This window comes from Lichenostomus cassidix, chromosome 11 (genome assembly GCF_008360975.1).
Source record: "Lichenostomus cassidix isolate B80296 chromosome 11, HeHo_3.0, whole genome shotgun sequence".
Classification (NCBI taxonomy): domain Eukaryota; kingdom Metazoa; phylum Chordata; class Aves; order Passeriformes; family Meliphagidae; genus Lichenostomus; species Lichenostomus cassidix.
This window is the reverse complement of record NC_139492.1, coordinates 6,274,868-6,295,792: the sequence shown is the minus strand read 5'-3', so window position 1 is coordinate 6,295,792 and position 20,925 is coordinate 6,274,868. Positions and strand designations below refer to the sequence as shown.

The 20,925-nt window shown below is 58.7% G+C and overlaps 3 protein-coding genes across 8 annotated transcripts; 1 reads left to right on the top strand and 2 right to left on the bottom strand.

Moving 5' to 3' along the window:
- Positions 1-46: 46 nt before the first annotated feature.
- POLR2C (RNA polymerase II subunit C) lies at positions 47-5,862 on the top strand. Its single transcript, XM_085071548.1, has 9 exons — positions 47-196; positions 394-443; positions 697-765; positions 932-984; positions 1,093-1,221; positions 1,924-1,975; positions 2,438-2,606; positions 4,631-4,705; positions 5,359-5,862. The coding sequence occupies exons 1-9, from the start codon at positions 111-113 to the stop codon at positions 5,501-5,503; spliced, it is 828 nt and encodes a 275-aa protein (XP_084927674.1). The 5' UTR covers positions 47-110; the 3' UTR covers positions 5,504-5,862.
- Positions 5,863-6,992: 1,130 nt separating this feature from the next.
- DOK4 (docking protein 4) lies at positions 6,993-12,384 on the bottom strand. Of its 2 annotated transcripts, XM_085071537.1 has the most exons (9): positions 12,311-12,384; positions 11,062-11,269; positions 10,078-10,185; positions 9,727-9,841; positions 9,511-9,630; positions 9,232-9,421; positions 8,795-8,933; positions 8,581-8,704; positions 6,993-8,487 (listed from the first exon to the last, which is right to left on the bottom strand). In XM_085071537.1, exons 2-9 carry the CDS (start codon positions 11,125-11,127, stop codon positions 8,363-8,365), a joined length of 987 nt encoding a protein of 328 aa, XP_084927663.1. In that variant the 5' UTR covers positions 11,128-11,269; positions 12,311-12,384; the 3' UTR covers positions 6,993-8,362. The 2 variants fall into 2 exon arrangements, with proteins under 2 accessions (XP_084927663.1, XP_084927662.1); XM_085071536.1 differs by having other exon boundaries at positions 8,581-8,933.
- A 777-nt stretch (positions 12,385-13,161) lies between these two features.
- On the bottom strand, positions 13,162-19,959 carry CCDC102A (coiled-coil domain containing 102A). 5 transcript variants are annotated; one of them, XM_085071531.1, is made up of 10 exons: positions 19,866-19,959; positions 17,432-18,010; positions 16,225-16,427; positions 16,000-16,108; positions 15,651-15,767; positions 15,356-15,565; positions 14,937-15,107; positions 14,732-14,835; positions 13,567-13,684; positions 13,162-13,485 (listed from the first exon to the last, which is right to left on the bottom strand). In XM_085071531.1, exons 2-10 carry the CDS (start codon positions 17,960-17,962, stop codon positions 13,468-13,470), a joined length of 1,581 nt encoding a protein of 526 aa, XP_084927657.1. In that variant the 5' UTR covers positions 17,963-18,010; positions 19,866-19,959; the 3' UTR covers positions 13,162-13,467. The 5 variants fall into 5 exon arrangements, with proteins under 5 accessions (XP_084927657.1, XP_084927660.1, XP_084927661.1 ...); XM_085071534.1 differs by having other exon boundaries at positions 16,225-16,391; XM_085071535.1 differs by having other exon boundaries at positions 16,225-16,388.
- Between the last annotated feature and the right edge of the window lie 966 nt (positions 19,960-20,925).

Below are 20,925 nucleotides of genomic sequence, written 5' to 3'. Positions count from 1 at the left end.
TTTTTGCGGGCGCACCGGGGCCGGGGGGAGCGGGGCGGGGACGGACCGGGCGGGCGCTCAGGGCGGCGGGATCGGGATCGGGATCGGGATCGGGTCGGGGCGGCGCGGCCATGCCGTACGCCAACCAGCCCACCGTGCGCATCACCGAGCTGACGGACGAGAACGTCAAGTTCATCATCGAGAACACAGACCTGGCGTGAGCACCGCCGCGGGGCCGGGGTGGGCGGGCGGGCCCGGGGGTGAAGCGGCCGGTAGCGGGAGGCACCTCGCGGGTGCCGCCGGTGAGGCTGGCAGGGTCTCTGAGGCAAGGCCCCGCAGAGGTCCCGCCGGCGTCTGTGTGGGCCCGCAGCACCCCGCTCCTCATGCCTAAACACAGGTGTTTCCCTCCCTCAGAGTGGCAAATTCCATTCGCAGAGTGTTCATCGCAGAAGTCCCCATCATAGGTGAGGCTTTTTGCTTGCCTGTGGTCACAAGTCGTTTGGGCTGCCCTCCCTGTGCCTCCCATTACTTTCCCTCCATGTTCTCCCACACCTCCCTTCTGCTTTTAACTCTCCTTACCCGTGTTCAGGCAGTACTGTACCCTGCAGATGCTGCCTCAGTGTGTCTGTGCAGTCTCTGTAATGTTTTCTTTGCTCTCACACACTGGCTTTCTCCCACACAAGTATTTCTCAGCTTGTGACTTTCTCTTCTCTGCAGCCATTGACTGGGTTCAGATAGATGCCAACTCCTCTGTGCTCCATGATGAATTCATTGCACACCGGCTGGGTGAGTGCTGGGGTGGGGAGGAAGATGAAGGTGGGTTGTGGGTGAAATCAGTCCAGAGATGCTGATGCACCTTTGTCAGATGCTGTTCCTCCACCTGTCTTTGCAGGAGAGTTGGGGGCCCTTGTGGTCTCACTCAGACATTCCTCTGATTTCCTTCTTCTCACAGGTCTCATCCCACTCACCAGCGATGACATCGTGGATAAGATGCAATATTCCAGAGTGAGTCAAGAAAAATGCTGTGGGTAGTCATTTTGATGGTGGTGGGTGTTTGATCTGATGGGAAACCTGGGTCGTTTCTTGCATAAAGAACCTGTGTGTGTGTCCCAGGACTGCACGTGTGATGAGTTCTGCCCAGAGTGCTCCGTGGAGTTCACACTGGACGTTCGCTGCAATGAGGACCAGACTCGGCATGTCACATCCCGTGACCTCATCTCCAACAACCCCCGCGTCATTCCGGTCAGTGCCATCCCACTGCTCTGCATTCCTGCCGAGGCAGGGTAGCAAACACATGGAATGTAGACACAGCAAGGCCTTTGAGCACGTTTCACATTACCTAAAGCTCCACTTAACCCGTAGTGGGAGAGCAAAGCAGGAATAGCTGCAGAAGCAGTGTGTGTGTCAGTGCCCTCCTTGTCTCTGCCATGTTGTCCTTCACTTGCTGTCTGATGGGGTGCAAAGCAGTGTGGCCTCATCCTGCACCCCTATCCCAAACTCCTTGGCTGCCCCTTGGCAGTGACCTGAGGCCTCTGGCTTGGTGGTTCTTGGCTCTCAGTATGGTAGAATGTGAGGAGTGTGGGCCAGGGCACTGCTGCCAAGCAGCTCCTGTGCAGTCATCTTGAGGAGGGTTGGTGGAGCCAAAATGGGACAGATGGAAAGGAACCTACAGAGAATGTTCTAATACACTGTGGAGGTGCATCCAGATGTCACCACAACCTAGGGCTGCTCCTGCTGCCTGGTGACAGTGTCTGCTTGGGTAAAGCTGAGCTGGAGCCTGCTGTCTCTTACTTGCCTTTGGCTGAGGTGCTCTGAGGGCTGTGTGTCATCTACAGCAGTTGTGGGAGTGACTTTGGGAACCAAGCAGATGTGCTGTGCTGGGGTGGAGCACTCATCCAAGCTGATCTTGTCATTAATTTGCTTGGTTTTGTTCTGCTGCTGCAGGTGACATCTCGGAGCAGAGACAACGACCCCAATGACTATGTGGAGCAGGATGGTGAGTGGTGGGTCACTGGGAATAAGAGCTGGAGGAGGAAATTAACTTTTCTTTCAGGTTCCTTGAACTCATTCTTTCTTTATTAGCTCTGCAACCATAAGGCACCTGTAAATCTGACACTTCTGAGCTGCTGGTGTCACTGCATCAGTGGGGTAGCATTTTCTCTTAATGCCACTTACAGGTTGTTCCCAGAAGTAAAGTCCTGTGTCCAAGGGTATTTCTGTCTCTCCTTAGAAACAGCAAAGAGGTGCAATGGTGTTTGTTGGCTGTTCCTTGGGGGCCTGTGCAGCTCCTTTTTACTTAGCTGCTCTGGGGACACAGCTGAGCCCCTCTAAAAATCCAAGCAAACCCTGGACACTGGTGACCTCTTCCTGGGCACCAAAAATCTGCCTTTGCTGCAATGTGATTCTGCACACTGATTTCACCTCTGCAGCCTTCTCAAACTGGCGTGTGCTTTTGCAGACATCCTGATTGTGAAGCTGCGGAAGGGGCAGGAGCTGCGGCTGCGAGCCTATGCCAAGAAGGGCTTTGGCAAGGAACATGCCAAGTGGAACCCCACAGCTGGTGTGGCCTTTGAGTATGACCCTGACAACGCACTGAGGCACACGGTGTACCCCAAACCAGAGGAGTGGTATGTCCTGGTGTCTGTCTGCAGGGACTGGGAAGGATTTTCCAGCAGGCAACAACTTACATGTCAGCCCTAGGGGTAATTTGGGTCAGTAAGGGGTGGGGAATGTGCCTGTCACATCCCCTTGCACAGACTCTGCTCCTGGGTTAGGGTAGCAAGGTCAGTCACTTGTTTGCAGCTGCACACAAGGTAGACTGGTTTGTGGTCATCTCTTGTCCTCCCTCACGCACCATTGCTGCTGGTTTGCCTTTCCCTTTTTCATGTCCATTTGCATGCTCTTTTTCACCACTTGTTGCTGGTTTTTTTCTTCCCTGTGCAAGTGTTGTGTAGGACAGGGTAAGGTCTGAGGAATGAAGAGATCCATATGAGGTGGAAGAAGTTGCTATGACAGCAAAGAGTGGAGGATTGGGTTTCAAGACTGATTTTTCTGCCCTGCTTGAGGAAGCCCAGTATGGCTCTGAATTAACTTCTCACTTCTGCAGCCTGAGTTCTGGCAGGGTTTCCCTCTCTGGCTCTTTCTTCTCCTCTGACATACCATTCTGCACAAGTGGCAGGCTGCTTCTCATCCAAAAGTGACACAATTTTACTTTTGGAAAGCTACTGCCCTGCTTTGGCCTGGGTGAGGACTTTATCCAGCATCACTTTTCCATTAATGGGTACCTGAGCTGTTCCTAATTCTGTATCCCAGTGACCACATAGCAGACATCCTGTCACTGAGTGTGCTGGAGCCAGCAGCATAGTAAGGAGCCAGGTGATTTAGGCAAGTCAGGCTGAGAGCAGGGACTAGGCAGCATGTAAGCAAATGATCAGTGGCAGGGTCAGGAATCTGGTGTGGGATACAACAGGCAGGGTACCAGGAAACAGTTTTTGAAATGTTCTAGAGAAAATATATGTAAAAGTTGGAAAAATCCCAAAAGAGGATTGACACTGGAGCTGCCAGTTCCTGATGATACGTGTGTCTTTTCAAGTTCATCTGAGTCCCTGTGAAGATAATACAGAGCCAAAGGCCTCTGCTGTCTGAGGCCAGCTATGATTTTTGGTTTATTTTTTCGTGCTAGCTGCTTTTTGAGGTTGTGGGCAGAGCACTGGCATGCAGCTGGCCTCTCCCAACAGTTGTAACAGTGGTGGAAACCTCTGCACTGTTTCAGTCTAGGGTGGTTCTGCAAATAACAAGAAATCCCACCTCCATTAACACTTCATCTTTCTCAGTGGATTGTACAGGCAGAGGGTTTGTTTGAGAAATACAGTTTTATTTCAGGCAGCTGATTACAGGGTGCTGGAGCCAGTGTTTCTGGGCATTGCTGGGGCAGAGGAAGGCCAGCAGGAGACCTTGGTGGGTACAGGATTTTCTGTGCTTGCTTCTCAGACAGCTCAAGGCTTTGGGCTTTCTTACATGGATTAAGTGGTTCCACACAGTCTCTCTGGTGTGGTGCTCTGTAAACCAAGGGGTGCAGCAGGTAGGAAGATGTGTTTGCCTAACTGATGCACAGTTTTGCAGTGATTTTGATAGAGGAATGGAGGTGCAAAACATCAGGATGGAGTTCACTGATGCAGCTGGTTCTGAGACAGGAGACTTTTTTCCCTGCTGGATCCAAGCCAGCTGTGCCTCACAGATTTGAGTGCTGGAGTACTCTGGTGCTTTCCTGTCCCAGTGGGAAGTAGAAAGAAAGATAATCCAAGATACATTACTCCATAAAAGCACCCAGGCTGCATAAATATAGTCCCTTCAGGCATTGACATCCCTTCACTGTAAGCACCTGCCAGATTGTACCAGTGCAGATGGATGGAGCCACAGTACAGGGCTTGCTGAGTTTGTGCAGAGCAGGGCTGATCCCCTTCTTCCAGTGCTGCTGGATGACTCTGTGGCATTGAGGAGCCAGGAAGAACAATGTGGGACTGAGCTTTTTTCTGTGACTTGATGTTTGATAACCACCCTGTTGTGTGCTGGATGTGAGCCCCAGTGCTTGCTCTGTGGGGCCAGGCTGGAGCAGGGCTCTGTGCTAACCTCTCCTGCTCTCTGTTTGCAGGCCCAAGAGTGAGTACTCAGAGATTGACGACGAGGATGCTCAGGCTCCCTATGACCCCAACGGGAAGCCAGAGAGGTAGGGAGCTGAATGCACTGCTGCAGCTGGAAGATGGGGTGACTGGCTGGGTGCATCTCATGGGCTCTCATTAATAGACAAGGGTCTACTCTGTGCTGAAGTTGCCAGCTTCGGGAGCTGCTGTTCCCTGAAAAGCAGGGCAGGAGTTGGCGTTAAGTGGTGATATGCCCAGATCTGGCAGGTTTTCCCCTCTGGGAGATACTAGACAGCTCTCCTGAGTGCATGTTGCGAGGTAGGGCAGTGCACACTCAGTGAAGTGTGAGGCCTGCTGGGGAAATACCCTGGTTTAAGATATTCATTCACCTCTGTGGGTCTCATGCTCTGATTGCTGGTGTTATTTGCACTGCAAAAGTGCCTTAGCCAGCCGTACTCCCTGGCATGGGGCTCTGTGCTGGCTCGCAGGTCACAGTGCTGAACAGAAATCAATCTCACAAGTGCTCTTGCAGCCTGTGGAGTTGTGAGTGTTGGTGTAAGTGTTGTAGAGGGGCAGCACTGGCTCTTGCCTGCTTGAGAGGTGAATGATGATGATGATGGTTGGGATTCCAGGCAGATCTCCCTGCTGTGGGGATGGGTGGGCTGGAACTATGTGCACTCCGTGTTTGCACCTCCTTGCAGAACAGATGGTGACTTAATCCCCTGCCTTGTAACCCCAGGTTTTATTACAACGTGGAGTCCTGTGGTTCTCTGCGCCCCGAGACCATCGTCCTCTCTGCACTGTCTGGCCTGAAGAAGAAATTGAGTGATCTCCAGACCCAGCTGAGCCACGAGATCCAGAGTGATGTCCTCACTATCAACTGAGGTCATTCTTGCAAGAGAGTGCTGAGCTGTGAGTGATGCCTGGCTGAGATGTGGGTAGAGGCTTTTACCTCCCCTTCATCTGCCTCTGCCTTTCCTGGCCCAGCACCTGGTTGGTGACACCTCTTCCCTGGCACTCCTTCCCAGGGAAAGCCATTGGGATGTGTAGGGTAAAACAGGAAGGGAATCAGTCAGTGAGCATCTTAGCTGGGACAGGCTTTGTCTATAAGAAATCCCAGAGTTTTGATTCTGATTTTGGATTTTGGCCATGTGATGTTTGGGAAGCTTGTACCTTTGTTACACAACCCTACTTTATTTACATGTCCATTCTTTACTGTGCTGAATAAAGCCTTACCCCCACATTTTTCTGTCATTGCTGAAAGCTCATCCGAGGCTGCCGGAGGAGATGTCACATCATTTACTTCTCTCCAATAGACATTAACTTAATGAGATCTGCTTTGGAGGGAGCATTGCTCGCTGATGCTGATTGCTGCTTGTGACATTATCTCCTGAGGAGAGCAGCACCCCTCCTGCAGGCAGCCCGTCGTTCATTGATCCAGTGCTGTGTTTAAAGCAGATGTTTGAGGCCAGGGTGGGCGAGTTGCTGCAGAAGGCAGCGCTGCAGGGGAGCCCAGCTGGACCAGGCAGGCAAAGCTGTACTTACAGACTCCTTTGGAGCAGACTCCACCCCTGTGCTGTATAACCTTTTTCTGATGAGCTGGGTAGCAGGTAGTCTGTCAGTAATGGCCCCTGGCTGACACCTTTCATTGTGCCCACAGCCTCCAATGTGTGCTGGGCTGGAGCTTGGTGCAGGTCCCATGCCTTAACCCCTCGGCAGCAGCTGAAAGGCTCCAGCAATGGCCTGTGCCACTCCTTCTCCTTTCCATCAGTGCCCAGTGTGGCTTGGGATGAGCTCGGTGACACTTTCCTGGAGAGACCTCCCACTCCTGTACTGTGAGGGCTTGGAGGGAGGGGAAGGCCTGTGTGCCCCTGCACTCATCCTGGTGTGGATGGGGATGGTTCAGGGAGTGGTGACAGGGTCAAGCTGAGCTGGGGAGAGCAGCCCATGTCAGCATTGCCTTCCCCTCCAGGTAAAAGCTGCTGCAGCCAGGCTGCTGCTTCCATTTTCTTGCCATGGCAGAGCTGGGGGATGGTGTGCCTTGAAATTCCTTCACCTGAGGACTTGGAGCCACCACTGCCCTGACACATCCCTGGAGCCAAGGGTGACAGGGGGTGCTGACATCCTGTTCCATTCAGGATTGTTTGATGGAGAGTGGCAACTCGCTCCACCCTTCCTCCTATCCCAGTGGTTTTAGGGCTTTACTTGAAATGTCCTGGCCATGGCTGGAGGCAGAACAAAGCCCTGAGCCAAGCATGCTGCCAGGAACCTCAGGAAATCTACCCCCATCAGCATTTTTCTCTCTGGCAGGCACTACTCCCACTTGCGCTTCCCGAGCGCGCTTGGATGGAACAGACAAACAGGAAGGGTGGATGTGGATAAGGTTGTTTATTCGTTGAGCAACTCCTTAAAAAACAGAAAATCCAAACGTTTTTGGTAACAAATGTTAAATCTTTCCAGATGAGGTGTGTAGCCAGGAAAAGAGAGCAAGTTCCACCTCTCACCCAAGGGAGGACACTGCTGGGCAGTGCTGGGGTCCCAGAGCCCCTCTGTGCCTGGCCATGCTGCATGGAGCAGCCCTTCTCTGTCCCCACATCCCCCCAGCCTCAGCCACAAGCTACACCACCCTGAAACACAGTATTTACAGACCACAGGTTCCCACATCACGACACTCCCTGTGCCCAACACATGGACCTGGAGCTTTAAAGGGCAGAAATAAAACCACCAAGCATCCAACCCAGACGGAAAGAAGACTCCAAAGAAACACCAAGGTTTGCACGGCAATAAAAAGATAGCCCTTCTAAAGGAGGTCAATAAATAGGAGAACTAGAAAAAATCAATTGCTTTTAAGTTCAGCACATAAAGCCCAGTTCCACCCCCAGTGGGTGAGGAGGGAGTGAGGGCTATGGGAATGCACAGAGGAATGTGGCTCTCTCCCCATCAGGGCATGGGCTTCTCTGCCCTGGGGCTTCTCATATCCACAAAGCTGCCCCTTGAGAGACAGATGCTACTGGCCAAAACCAGTCCCATGGTTGCCCACCAGCAGATAAACCAGGGGCATGGCAGGGGGACATAGCTGTGGGAGGAATGAGGGATGTTGGGATGGGAGAAGCCGGGGAGCTTGGCTCTGCCCAGCTGCTCACCCCAGCCAACCCCCCTGGAAGGAAAACCAGTTTCTCCTGAGACATCTCAGTTCTACAGCGAGTGTTTAAATAGCTTGAAGAAGTGCAAAAATCAGCTCAGGGGTAGCAGGGTGTCCTCAGGAGCACCCCACTCTTCATGGGGGAGTGGGACCCTGCACCATCAGCCTGGCACAGCCACATCCTCCGACGCTGCTCCATGGCCATGGCAGAGTGATGTCCAGCCTTCCTGCCATGCAGAAAACTCTGAATTTCTTGATCCCCCCCACCTCTCTTCGCCTCCCAGCTGGATCCCTAAGAGTCAAAAACCTCTGGGCATCTGCCCAAGGGCTCTTCAGCAGCTACCACATTTGCATTCATGTGAGAAGGAAATATCTCTTACAATACGGATATTCAATATATATTTGAAGTCAGTTCAGGCTGAGCCAGCCATCACCTCCACTAACACCAGACCAGGGCGTGAGCCAGCGCCTGCTTCCCAAGGTCTTGGCACGAAGGTGCTCCAGCTCGGTCTCCTGGAGATTCTGAGGAGCAGCTGCCTGCATCCTTGCCACCCCATGGGGAAGAAAAAGGGGACCCCTGCCACAGTCCCCCCACACCAGCTCACGGGGACGATGTGGGCTCCCTGCTTTCAGGCTTGTCACTTTTGGAGGACTTTGGCTTCAGCAAGATGAACCTGTTGAGGAGGTCGGTGTCGGAGCTGGCCTGAGCACCTGCGTACGCCTCCCCTGGGGACAAAGCAGAGGGTGAGCTCAGCTGGTGGGGAAAGCTCCGGGGGCTGGATGAGCAGCAGCTCCTCGGGGTGGGGTGGGGATACTCACCAGCATAGCTGGAGGACTCTGCCATGTTCTGGGAGCCAGTGATGTGGTGCCAGTAGGCACTGCGGGGCAGCATGGTGGTGGGGGTGCAGGGGTAGGAGAAGTGCTCAGTGCCCTTGTTCAGCAGCTGCAGTGGATGAGAGACGGGAGGAGGGTGACACAGGGCCCCCGAAGTTTCCCCCAGCTGTGTTCCCCCTTGGCGTGGGCTGGAGCTCACCCTGACATTCTTCTCCATCTCCAGCAGGACCCTCTTGTGCTGCTCAGCGATGGCCAGTGTGGCACTGTGCACACGCTGGTAGATCTGCTCACCCTCCTGTGTCTGGAAGGTGTAGAGACCTTCTCCTGCGTCACACATCCTGTGGGGACAGGGCACAGTCACCAGGGTCCTCAAGCCAATGGATGATAAACAAAATCCACCTCAGGTGGCAGCTGGCACAGCTTCCCATGCTGCTTCCAATGTCCCCTTCATTGTGTTGAGCTGGGACCAGAACCAACTCCAAGCCCCCTCTGCCACGGGCACACTGTACAAGCCACGACCATCACCCCAGCCTCAGGCCTGCCCTGTGGTGATGGCAGCAGTGCTACTGCCTGGAGAACCCAGCTGGACAAAGGCACACAGCAGCAATCCCTGCCCTGGCAAGGGTGACATCTCACCGTCCAGCCTCGAAGGTGAAGCGGGTGGCGTCGCGGCCGTAGCGGCGCAGGGAGCAGAGGGGCCAGGAGACCAGCTTCACCCGGGGGTTGTGCGTGTCCCAGAGGTAGATGTTTTCGTGGGTGATCTGCAGCTTGCACTCGCCATAAACGTCCAGGTTGGGGCAGGGGAGGAGGAACACGTTGAACCGGTCTGGAGAGGGGAAAAAAATAGAAAATAAAATAAACTGCGGGGGGTGCAGCGAGGCGGAGCCCCGGGCGAGCACCCGCCGCCGCGCTCACCCGTCTGCTCGCACTGCACGCCGGGCGCCAGCAGGTCGGGCTCCCCCAGGCTGATGTCGTTCAGGCGGGCGCCCAGGCACTCCACTGACAGCGTCTTGTACCACTCCTCCGCCTCCAGCTCTGCAAGGCACCACGGCAGCCCCTGGGCGACCCTGGCCACGCCGGGGTGCCCCACCCGGCACCCCCAGCCCGGCTCCCCTGGGCGCTGCCCCGTACCTGAGTCGCAGGTGAAGGTCCGGGCGGAGTCGTCGGTGAAAACGATGGCCACCGCCTGTCTCTTGGTCTCCTTGGGCAGCCGCGTGATGCACTTGACATTGCTGATCTCGGTGACCTGCAGAGGAGTTGGGGGGTCACCAAAGGCTGCACCCAGACGCCAGCTGCTGCTCCCAGACCCTGTTCCCCGCTGCACCCAGACCCTGACACCTGCAGCACCCAGACCCTGCTGCACCCCGTCCGGAGCGCATGGGGCGACAGCCACCCAGCAAGTTTAGGCAAGGAAGGACCTGCTCTGGCACGGGGCCCCAACAGCGGGCAGCACCCCAGCATCCCTCCTGCGCACCCCCTCACCTTGGGGCACCCACGCAGGCACGCCGACTTCTCATCCGGGTACTTCTCCAGGCGCTGGGGCCCTTTGCTGGAGGATTTGCGGAAGACCAGCCAGCACCGCCGGTAGATCTGCCGGACAGAGAGCGCGGCGGCTGCTTGGTGCACCCGGGGGTCTCTGCCCCGCCAATCCCCAGGTCCCCCTCTCCCCAGCCCCGGCATCCGTGCCTGGTTCTGCTGACCCTGCTGGCCTGGGGACAGGAGGGGATGCTGGGGACGGGGATATGTCGGGGCTGCCATCGTCTGCCCCCACCGCCCGCCAGTGCTAATTACAGAGCTTAATTAATGAACACAGACAAAGCTCCGAAGGGGACCGCTGTTCTGGCATTTCCCCGTCCCCTCTCCCACAGCCCCTGCCTCTGAGGGTGGTGGGGCCACCGTCCTCAGGCATGTCCCCCCCGCCTCGAGCCCGCTCCCTCTTTGTTCTCCCTAATTAGCATGAAATTACCCAGCATGCTCGTTGCTGCCGGCTCCAAGCGGTGGAGATGGGCAACCAAAACCCCTGACCCCTCACCCAGGGGTGCTGCACTCCCACACCACCCAAATTTGCACCCAACAGCTCCAGCCCCTCCCGGTGTTGGGCATCTGCGATGCCAAGCTGTGTGTGCAGGGAAACTGAGGCACGGGGGGAAGGTAGGGCTCACGGACATGCCCAAACCCTGGGTGACCTGGGACAGGTGAGCGGGTGTGACTCGGTGCAGGATCCGGCCGGTGCAGGAGCTGGACCCCTGGGGCTGCTGGGTGATTCGGGTACCAACAAGTGGCCTGTCCCTGCCATCCCCCACCCCTCTGCCACCACAGCCCCCAAAATGCTGCTCATTCAACCCAAAAAGAGGGGCACAGGATACTACAAGAGGGACCTGGCCAGGTCACCTCACTGGGAAACCAGCACCCCAAACCCATGGGTGTTCCCCCCACATCCCTCCATTCCCCAAGATCCCCACTCACCCCCAGCTTTTTGCTCTTCATCCTCACATAGCCTTGCTTGATGATGTCGTTAAAATTCGTCGCCATGGCGATGGCTCGATAGGGTGGGGGATATTTTGGGAGGGGGGGGCTGCCTTCACCTTCGCCCCCCCCTCTCCATCCTCTTCCTCCGTACCCCTCCTGCCTCACCACCGGCCCAGCTCGGTGCTAGCAGTGTCCCCCATGCCGGCTGGAAAAGAGAAATGACAGATCGACGGGTGACATCTTCCTCGTCCTCCTCCCCCTCCTCCTTGTCGTCCTCCTCCTCCTCCTTCCCCTCCTCCTCCTCCTCCTCTTCCTCCTCCCTTCGCTGCCTGAACCATCCGAGTGGAACAGTCCGGTGTTAACCCCTGCCAGCACGGTGGAGCCAGGATGGCACAGGCAAGCTGTCGCTCCCCACCAGCTCCAACATGTGTCCGGGGGGACACCCACACAGACCTCGCCCACAGGTCTCCATCACCTCTCGCACTGCCCGTCCTTCCTCCCAGGCTGCTCGCCTGGGCAGCAACATGGCCCTGGTGGCAGGGCACCGGTAGGGTTCAGTGGTAACGACCTCCTGTTGGCCAGGCCAGCTCTGGTGTGGGGTGTTTTGGCCAGCATTGGGTGCCAGAGGGACCCTGGCTTCCAACCTCTCACCCCCTGGTGTAACCCAGCCTCTCTGCAGTCCTACCATGAGCTTGGCCCGGTCCCTGCTGGTTCCCCCAGCCCCAACCGGTGGGACCAGGTGAGGACCAGGTTCCTTTCCCAGCTGGAGAAGTCTCAGGTAGAAGGCAGTAACCCAGGAAACAGAACAGGGCCATCCCGAGGGATGCTCCTCCGTGCCAGTGACGCCCTGGTCCCCAAAACCCAGCACCCAGGGGAATCCGGCTGGGACACCACCTTGGGGACCGCCTGCTGTCCCGAGAGAGGCCGGGGACAGCACTCGCCTCTGAGGGGAATGTCCCCCACATTCCCCCATCCCCATCACCCCACCCCACCCACATGAACACCCGAAGGGAACTCAGAGATGCTGGGGTCACCTCCTGCCCCCTACTCCCGACCTGTCACCTCGGCACCCCCACACCTGGCTCTCCCCGACCGCTCATCACCCATCACCCCAGCTCTCCCACCGGCACGTCCCTCCCGGCGATGTCACCCCCCGGCCGCTTGCCCCCGACACTTGTCAGCCCAAACCTCGGTCAAGCCCCGTCCTGTGTCACCCCCTCCGCCCGCCCGCGTTCCCCCGCCGTACCGTGCCTCCGGTGCGAGCGGACCAGCCGGAGCCTCCGCGTCCTGCGAGCCCCGGAGCCGCTCGGCCCCGCCCGGCCCCGCCCGGCCCCGCCCGCCCTTCCCCGCCCCTCCAGGTCCCGCCCCCGCCCCGGTACCCCCCGCCACCCCCGGGCTGCCCAACCAGAGCCACAACCGGCCGCCCTGGAAAGAGGTTTCCAGCGTTAGGCTTCAGAGTGAACACCCCGCAGCGACGGACGGGCGGCGGCGGCAGCCTCTTGTCTGTCCCTCGGCTCAGGTGTCTCCTCATCCCCGTTCCCCTCTCTGGGCCCCCCAAACTGTTTTCCAGGCTCCTCACTGAAGCTGCCCCCAGGCACCCCCACCCCCGCGGCCTCATTTGTTGGGCCATAAAAATATGAATAATCACTGGAAATAAAAGGGCATTAAAAAACTCCATGAGCAGCAAAGAGCTGCGCTTTTAGCCAATCAATTAAAAGGCAGAGCGAGAGGATTAGCTCACCGAAATATCAATTTTTAATAAGGTTGTGTCTGAGCTCCTCCGAAGCCCCCAAGGCCCTGCGCTGGCGGGGCTGGGCTGAAGGGGTTGTGCTGAGGTGATCAGCACCACAGGTGAGCACCCTGACCCCTGGTCAGCACCTCTGTACCTCCCCAGGGTCAGCACCTCTGGGTGAACACCTTCCACTGCACAGACCCAGGAACAGGCTTTACCCCCACACTGGGCTGGTCTGCAGGTATGGGGACAGGGATGCCTGTGGGTGACATCCAGACTGGTGGAGAAACACCGATTCCTCCTCGATGTGTCCTCTCCCCACCCTCACTCCTGTGAGGGAATAGATCAGCAGCTCACACCACCACCAGAGCCTGGGCCCATCTGGGCTCTGTATTTATAATAAAAAATCATATACAAATACATACATATATATAATATATATAAAAAGAAGTGGGCAGTTTGTGGCTGCCAGGCTTGGTGCCTCTCTCTGCCTGCGCCTCCGCCTCCTGGGCTGCTCAGTGATGCTGGCTTTGGTGGTCACATCAGTGTTCCAGCAGATGCCAGTGGCTGAAGGGGCATCCGATACTGTCCAAGAGGCAGTGGGTTTGGAGCACACCTGGGCAAATTCCTCCCCACCACTCTGTGCCTCAGTTTCCCCATCTATACAAGGGTCACCGCACAGCTGGGCCCTGCAGCGAGATGCACTTGAATGCAGAGAACTGATGTGGGACATCCTGCGGTGGTGGCACTGGCCCTGGGCTCTAGGGCACCTGTATCTGCAGGTCCTCATCCTCGTCGGGGTCACTGGTGCCATCCCCAGCGTCATCAGGGCCGAAGCGTGCGCTGCGCATCTTGCCGAAAAGCGGGGCGCTCTGCTGCCGCCGCAGCCTGAGGGGAGAGCTGCTGGGGTGGGGCGGCAGGCATGGCCCTGGGGGGGCCCTGAAGCCAAGCCTCTCCCCCTGCACCCCTGCAGCATGACTGCACCCTGGGGGGACTCCTTCCTCCAGCTATCACTAAGCTCTGGGTGAAGGATGAGCCCCCCCATCCTGGGACCAACCCTCCAGCATGGGGCTGGGGGGCTGTGGATGGTGCTCAGCACAAGCAGGGCACAGGCTAAACCCCTCCAGGGCTGGACACCACTGTGCTGCACACATCAGACCCAGACCAGAGTACAGAGCAGGGAGGTGTTGTCCCCCTAAAATGAGGAACCCCCAAAAACCCCAGGAGTCCCCATTCCCAGGAGCCTGCAGTGGTTTTAGTTCCTCACTTGCCCTTCTGTGAAAATTCACCAAGGAAAATTTATGAATTAAATTTGAAATCCAAAGGCCCATGATCAGGTGAGATCCAACCAGTCCAATGCACTTTACTGGAAAGCATGAATTATTTAGGGTTGAGTGCAAAGGGAGTCTGGGGGGGAGCATGAATCCTCCATTATGCTTCCATGATTTAATGCAGATGTCCCAATAAAATAAAGGAAGATTATAAACACCACCCCCAGCATCTCCTGGAGCCACAACATCGATCCTATGGCCATTTCAGCTCTTTACTCCTGGAGAGGCAAAGCAGGGCCAGGGAAAGTTTTAAGGGCAAGAAAGCTCAGCTGACACCTGCCCAGACTGGTGTAGGATGCTTGGAGCCTGCCCTCATCCTGGGTACTCATGGGTGCAACCCTAAGCAGCATAAAACCGGGCTGTGCTGGTCTCTGGGCAGCTTTGTGCTAGTTTAACTGGGAGGTGAATGCCACTCAGCTTGCAGTGGGGTGAAGACTGCTCTGAGGATGGCAGTGGCCCTTCCGAGGACATCAGAGGCACTCCGGCCATGCTTAGCCCAGGGTTCAACCAGGTGGATGCTGGCTGAGGGATGGTGGCAAGGAGAATGTCATCCCACCTGTGGGTCCTTGCTGGTCCCTACGTGGCTCACCCAAACCCTGCTCACCGGGACTGCAGATGCTCCAGCTGCACCTGGAAGCTCTCGCTCTGCTCCGTCTGCTCGTCCAGTGACCGCTGCAGCTTCCGCGTCTGATTGTGGGCCTCATCCAGCTGTGGGATGGCATGGGATGGAATGGGATGGTGCTGTTGGCAGCTGTGTAGGGAGAAGAACTGCTCACCTACACCCTCTCCACCAGCATGAGCTTTCCCACCTCATCCTCAGCTTGGGCCAGCTCCTTCTTCAGCTCCTCCACCCTCAGGCGCAGCTTCTTCACCTCTCCCTCGTGCTGCTCCACGCGGCGGTTGGCATGGGCCAGCTCGGCCATCTTCTCCTGGTACTGCTTCTTCAGCTTGGTGTGGATGTGCTTCAGGTCAGCCAGCTCCTGTGGTGGGCATGGGGTGGGGGCTGAGTGGGGGACAGTCACCCCCACCACTGGGTGCCCCCTCCTCCCTCCGCAGGGACCTCTCCCATTGCCCCACCCCATGATCCAGGAGCTGATGGGGTCACACCATCCCTTGGATGAAGGGTGGTGGCAGATTTTGGGCTTGAGGGAGAACTTGGGGATGCTGAGCCCCAGAACGGAGTCACCCAGGGATGCGGTGGTGGGGGACAACACCACCCCTGTGGCACCTTGTTCTTCTCAAAGAGCTCAGCCTGGATGGTTTTGAGGTCGGTGTCCAGGGCACTGGCTGTCTGGCGCCGCTTGCGAGCCAGCACCTCCTCCAGGTCCTCAATCTGTGCCCGCAGCTTCTTGTTCTCCCGCTCCAGGTTGAGTTTCTCCGTCTCCAGCCGCTCCCGCCGGCCCCACTCAGCCGCGTTCTCTGCCTGCAGCCGCTCCATCTGGGACAGGAGCAGGGGGTGGCTGAGGGGCAGCAGGACCCCCCTCGCCGCTCCCTTTGCCCCTCATGTTGAGGTTTGGCCTCACCTCTGCACGCAGTTCAGCCAGTTTCTTGTCCATGCTGGAGCGAGCGCCCAGCTCATCCTCCAGGTCCTCAGAGATGCGCCCCAGCTCGTCCTGATGAATCTCCTTCAGGATGTTGAGCTGTGCGGGGACATGGCACCCAAAGGGGGCTCTGAGCACCCACCTTCCACCTGAGCCCTGCCCATGCCCATCCACCCAACCTCTGCGGATGGACCCACTGGAACAATTGCACTAATGAAGACCCTTAACAAGCAACCTGGGGTTGAGGAAGTGGCTGTGGACCCCCATGTCCATCAGGATGTGCCACCCTCCAAGGGACAGGCCACCCCTGCTCCCCAGGCACCTTGCTCACCTGCTTCATCACCTCCTGCTTGTTCTTGTTGAGCTCCTCATACTTGATCTTCCACTGGCTGAGCTCGCCCTCCAGCTTCTCAATGTTCTTGCTGAGCGCCAGCTTGTCCCTGGGGAGAGGCAATGCTGGTGACAGCTTGCAGGACCCCATGGGACATTCCATCCCACTGGGAGATCAGGCTGGGATCAGCTGGCATCCTGCAAGGATGATGCCCCAAGCACTCACTCTCGCTCCTTGAGCAGCACTTTTTGGGACTCATCCAGCCTCAGCTTCAGGGCGGTGACTTTGGTGGCATCCTCCTCCACGACGCTGACGTCCTCCCAGAGCAGGCGGCTTCGTTCCTGGCGGCTGAAGGAGGCCCGGGGGCCCCGCTGCTCCCAGCTCTCGTCCTGCTTGCTCGTCAAGATGTTTTCCATCAGCTCCAGCTCCTGTGGCGCCGTGGGTGGCCCAGCACAGGGGACAGGGTGAGGGGGAAGCCCTGGCTTCCCAGCCCCTATGGCACCCAGCCTCACCCCAACCAAGAACCCCACCGAAGAACCAAGAGCATCTCTCCCTGCATTCCTAAGGGATCCTCTGAGGCTGATGGAGAGGGACTTGCCCTCCCAGGGGAGCTCCCATACATAACCACACCCTGCTGCCAACTGGAAATTTCCTTGCCATGCTGGAAATTTGGTATCAAAAAATTTAAAGCCCATTTATGACACTAATCTCACTCGGGACTGCCACACAAGTGACCTTCTACCAGGCGCTCTGAGCACATGGTAAATGAGCCACAGGGGTTCCCTGGGGACCTAGTGTGGAGCCTGTGAGGAATGTTCACATTAGTCTCAGATTTGTTACTTGGCAGCTGTGCTGTCAGGTGGACTGAACTGTCACGGCATGGCACCCCGAGCAGTGACTTCTGTGCCATAACAGAGCCAGCAGCAGCAGAAGAGGGACAGCTGGAGCAGCTGGGAGCAACCCTGAGGTGGCTCTGGTGTCCCCTCCTACTTCTTCCTTCTCCTCCCTTCAGCACAAACCTCTGCCAGAAGCCCATACAGAGCCATGGCTGGGAGATGCCACCAGCACTGCCAATGCCACCATCCCCTGTAGTGGCACAGTGATTATTGCCTAGTGCCTCCAAAGGGAAAGCCCCAGGAAAGGGACTGGTGCCAGTGCCAAGGTGATCTTGCTGCATGGGGCTATGAGGGCTCTGAACCCTCTCATGACACTGCTCTGAGGAGTCTGACCCCCGAGTGCTGTTCCAAGAGGGGTCTGCCCATCCCATGCTGCTCTGAGAGGGGTCTGAGCCCAAAATGCTGCTGCAAGAGCAGTCCCCCCACACTGCCCACCTTGGCAGGACAGTGGTGGTTTGGGGGTGCACATGGGTAGCTGATGAGGATGAGGAGCTCCCCTGTCCCCCTGCCTGTCCCAGGCAGCCTCACACTCTCACCTTAGCTTTTTGGGGCACCTCAGCCCCCACATCCCGCACAGGCTCTTGCTCAGGGCCAGCATCCCCCTCCGCTCCATCAGCGGGTGGGCTGCCGGCGCCGGGTTGTGGCGTTGCCCGCGGCGGCGGCGAGCGCTCGTCCGGCCGGTCCCGGTCGCGGTCCCGGTCCCGGCGCAGGCTGGCCAGCTCCTTGGTCAGGGCCTCCAGCCGGTGCCGCAGCTGCCGCACCTCCTCGCGCGCCCGGTTGCGCTCGGCCCGCACCTTGCTCCACTTCTCGCGCCAGTTGGCCGTGCAGTCTGACCACCACCGCATCGTCTTCTCCATCTGCGCCGCCCGCGCCCGCGCCTCCTCCAGCTCCCGCAGCCGCAGCTCCTCCCGCCCTTCCCAGTCCCCTTCCAGCAACGCCGGCGGGGGCCCGGGAGAGGGTGTCCCGCTGGGGGGGGACGGGGAGGGCTCAGGGGCCAGCAGGGCCAGCAGAGAGCCCCCCGGCAGCGGCGGGGAGCCGGCCAGGCGCGAGGCCCCGCTTTGGCTCATAGCGGGGCTCCTCTAGGGCATGGCCGAGGCTGTTCTGTGCCCAAGGACCTGCAGGAGACAGGAGGGGTCAGGTGGGGACTGTGGTAGGTGGCTCGAGGGAAGGGGTGGCAGCAGCACAGTCCCTGGGTTTGGGGAGTGGCACACTGAGTGACAAGATCCATGGATGGACTCTAGCCAGGTCCTCAGTGAGGATTCTGGCGATGTCCCCAGACAGGTCCCCAGTAAGGAGCCTAGTGATGGCCCCAAGCAGGTCCCCAACGAAGACCCCAGTGAAGTCCCCAGTGAGGACCGTAGCCCACGGCCCAGCCACCAGCAGCTTGTCCCAGCTTGGCACCGCAGGCACCTCTGCCAGCGCACCACAATGGAGGGAAGACATCTACATGTCATTCGCATGATGTCATCTGCATGAGGTCATCTGATGACATCATCTGTGAGCCTCCAACACCATCCCCGGTGCTGGGGTTGGGGGACTCAGCTGCACCCCAACAGCTCTAGCGAGGGGTACAGCCCAGATCCAGCGCCAGCAAAGCAGGAACACCCCCGGAAGGAGAGCCGGAGCTGCTGGGTTGGTGTGGCGTGGCGGCAGGATGCGTGCCGAGGCAGCTGGATGTGCTCTCTCCGGTGATGCCGCGACAAAGGACCAGTGCTCAGCGTCTCCATCCCGCCATGGACCTCCCATCCCGTCCTGGACCTCACATCCCGGTGCGGCCAGGCAGGCAAACCGCCCCAGGAAACCTCAATGGGAGGCTGCTGAGAGCCCTAATGGGATAAGTACAGGGTCCAGCCGCGGCTGGCCGCAGCCCCGGCAGGTTTTTGGGACGGTGCAGCCCAGACCTGCTACCAAATCCGGCTGGGCTGGGAGAACCAGTGCTGGAGCAGCGGGAGCAGAGGCCGATGGCAGTTCTGGGATTTCCATGGCGGAGAAAACTAATTTTTCTGGTGATATTTGCTGAAATGGTGAAGTTTTGGTAAAACTCAGAGGCAAGCCCAGGCCTGTGCTCTCGGGGCTGCTCCTGGAGGAATCTCAGGCACTGGCAGGACCGAGCACGAGCAGCGCCCACGGGAGCATAGATGGTGCACAGGCACCCACGCAAAACCCACGGGAGTCCGTGTGGAGCACCGGCAATACTGCAGCGCCCACAGGGAGCACACGTGGATCCGGAAAACCCCTGAAACACCCACGGGAAGCACGCATGGAGGAAGAACATCCACGGCACACGGACGGGAAGCACGCGTGGAGGAATATCATCCATGGGACACCCACGGGAAGCACGAATGGAGGAAGAACAACCATGGGACACCCATTGAAAGCACGCGTGGAGCACAGACATCCATGGGACACCCGCGGAAATCACGCGCGGCTCATGGACACGCTTGGAACACCCACTGGAAGCACTCGTGGAGCACGGATATCCACGGGACACCAGAGGGAAGCACGCGTGGAGAACGGACATCCATGGGACACCGGCGGGAATCACGCGTGGCTCATGGATACCCCTGGAACACCCGCGGGAAGCACGGGGGGAGCACGGACATCCAGGGGACACCCACGGGAAGCACGCGTGGATCTCCGTCCCGCGCGGATCGCGGCGGGGGCGGCACCGCCCGCCCCCCGCGCCTCCCCATTGGCGGCGGCCGCTGTCACTCACCCGCCGCGGCCCGGCCGGCGGGAGCCCCGCATTCCTCCGCTCCGGCGGAATTCCTGCCGCTCCGGCCCGGGACGGCCGGCACCGCCCGGCACCGCTCGGCCCGGCCCCGCCCGGCCCGCCGCGACCCCGCCCGCCCCTCCGCGGCCCGGCCCGGCCCGGCGCGGCCCCTCCCCCGCCAAAGTTTCTCGCAAGTTTCCCGGTGCAAGTTTCACCGCCCGCCCGCCCGGTCCAGCCCGGCCCGGCCCGCTCCTCACCCGGCGGTGTCGGCTCGGCGGTGCGGTGCGGTGCGGTGCGGGCTGCCCGCGCGGGCCGGGGCGCTGCGGCCGAGTCTCCTCCTCCTCCTCCCCTCCTCCTCCTCCCCCCGCCGCCGCTCCCGCCCCCCGCCCGCGCCCTGGGGCTGGTCCCGGGCCGAGCTGCGCGTCCTGCCCCGTGGCACGGGCGGGGGGGCCGCACGCGTGGGGTTCCGGAGCTCGGGGCGCTGCGCTCAGCCCTGCACACGCCTGGCTCTCGGACACGCGTGTGGACGGGGCTTTGCCCGCGGGTGTTTCTGGGCTGCACACACGTGGCTGCTCCGGGCCGTGGGTGCCTGGGTGGGGACGCGGCAGGGGACAGGACAGACCCACGGATCAGCCCCGCGGGTGAGCGGGTCACCGGTGGCCGTGTGGCATCCACATCGCCGCGCATATCGGGGCTGGCTCCCCCCTAACCAAGCGGCAAAGCCCCAAACCACCATTTTGCCCCTGTCTTTTTCTCTTTGCTGGATGCTTTTCAGCCAAAAAAAAAGGGAAATACTAGCGGCCGAGTGGATTTGTGTCCCGCCGGACGTGGAATCGATGCCATGGGACACCAACACCTTTTTCTCCCCCAAGGATCAAGCGAAGCAGGGAATACCAAATCAAATTAAAGCAAAATTGCAAAGCTCGTGCGTGTTCTTTCCAAGATCGGAATTTTTCTGCTGGAAACAACCCCAAAAAGCTGGAGGCAAGGGATGCTTTGTTCTCCTACGCCCCTATCCCAGCGTCTTGTGCCAGCGGAGCCGGCGCCGTCTCTTGCAGCCAGTGAAGCGATTTTGCAGGCGGTTTGGCCAGAGCTGCGGGTGCGTGGTTGCGGCTTTAACCCGCTCCCGACACTGAAACCGGCAAAGATTTTTCCAAGCGTGTCTTTGCTGTTTGCTTGGACATGCGTGTCTTGGTGACACCAGCAGGCTCAATGATGCATTGCAGCATCCTGGGATTTGTGGGATTTACCCTTGCAAAAGTCGAACCTCCTTGGTTTGGGGCACGAAAGGATGTGGCCAGTAAGCCATCTCTGTAG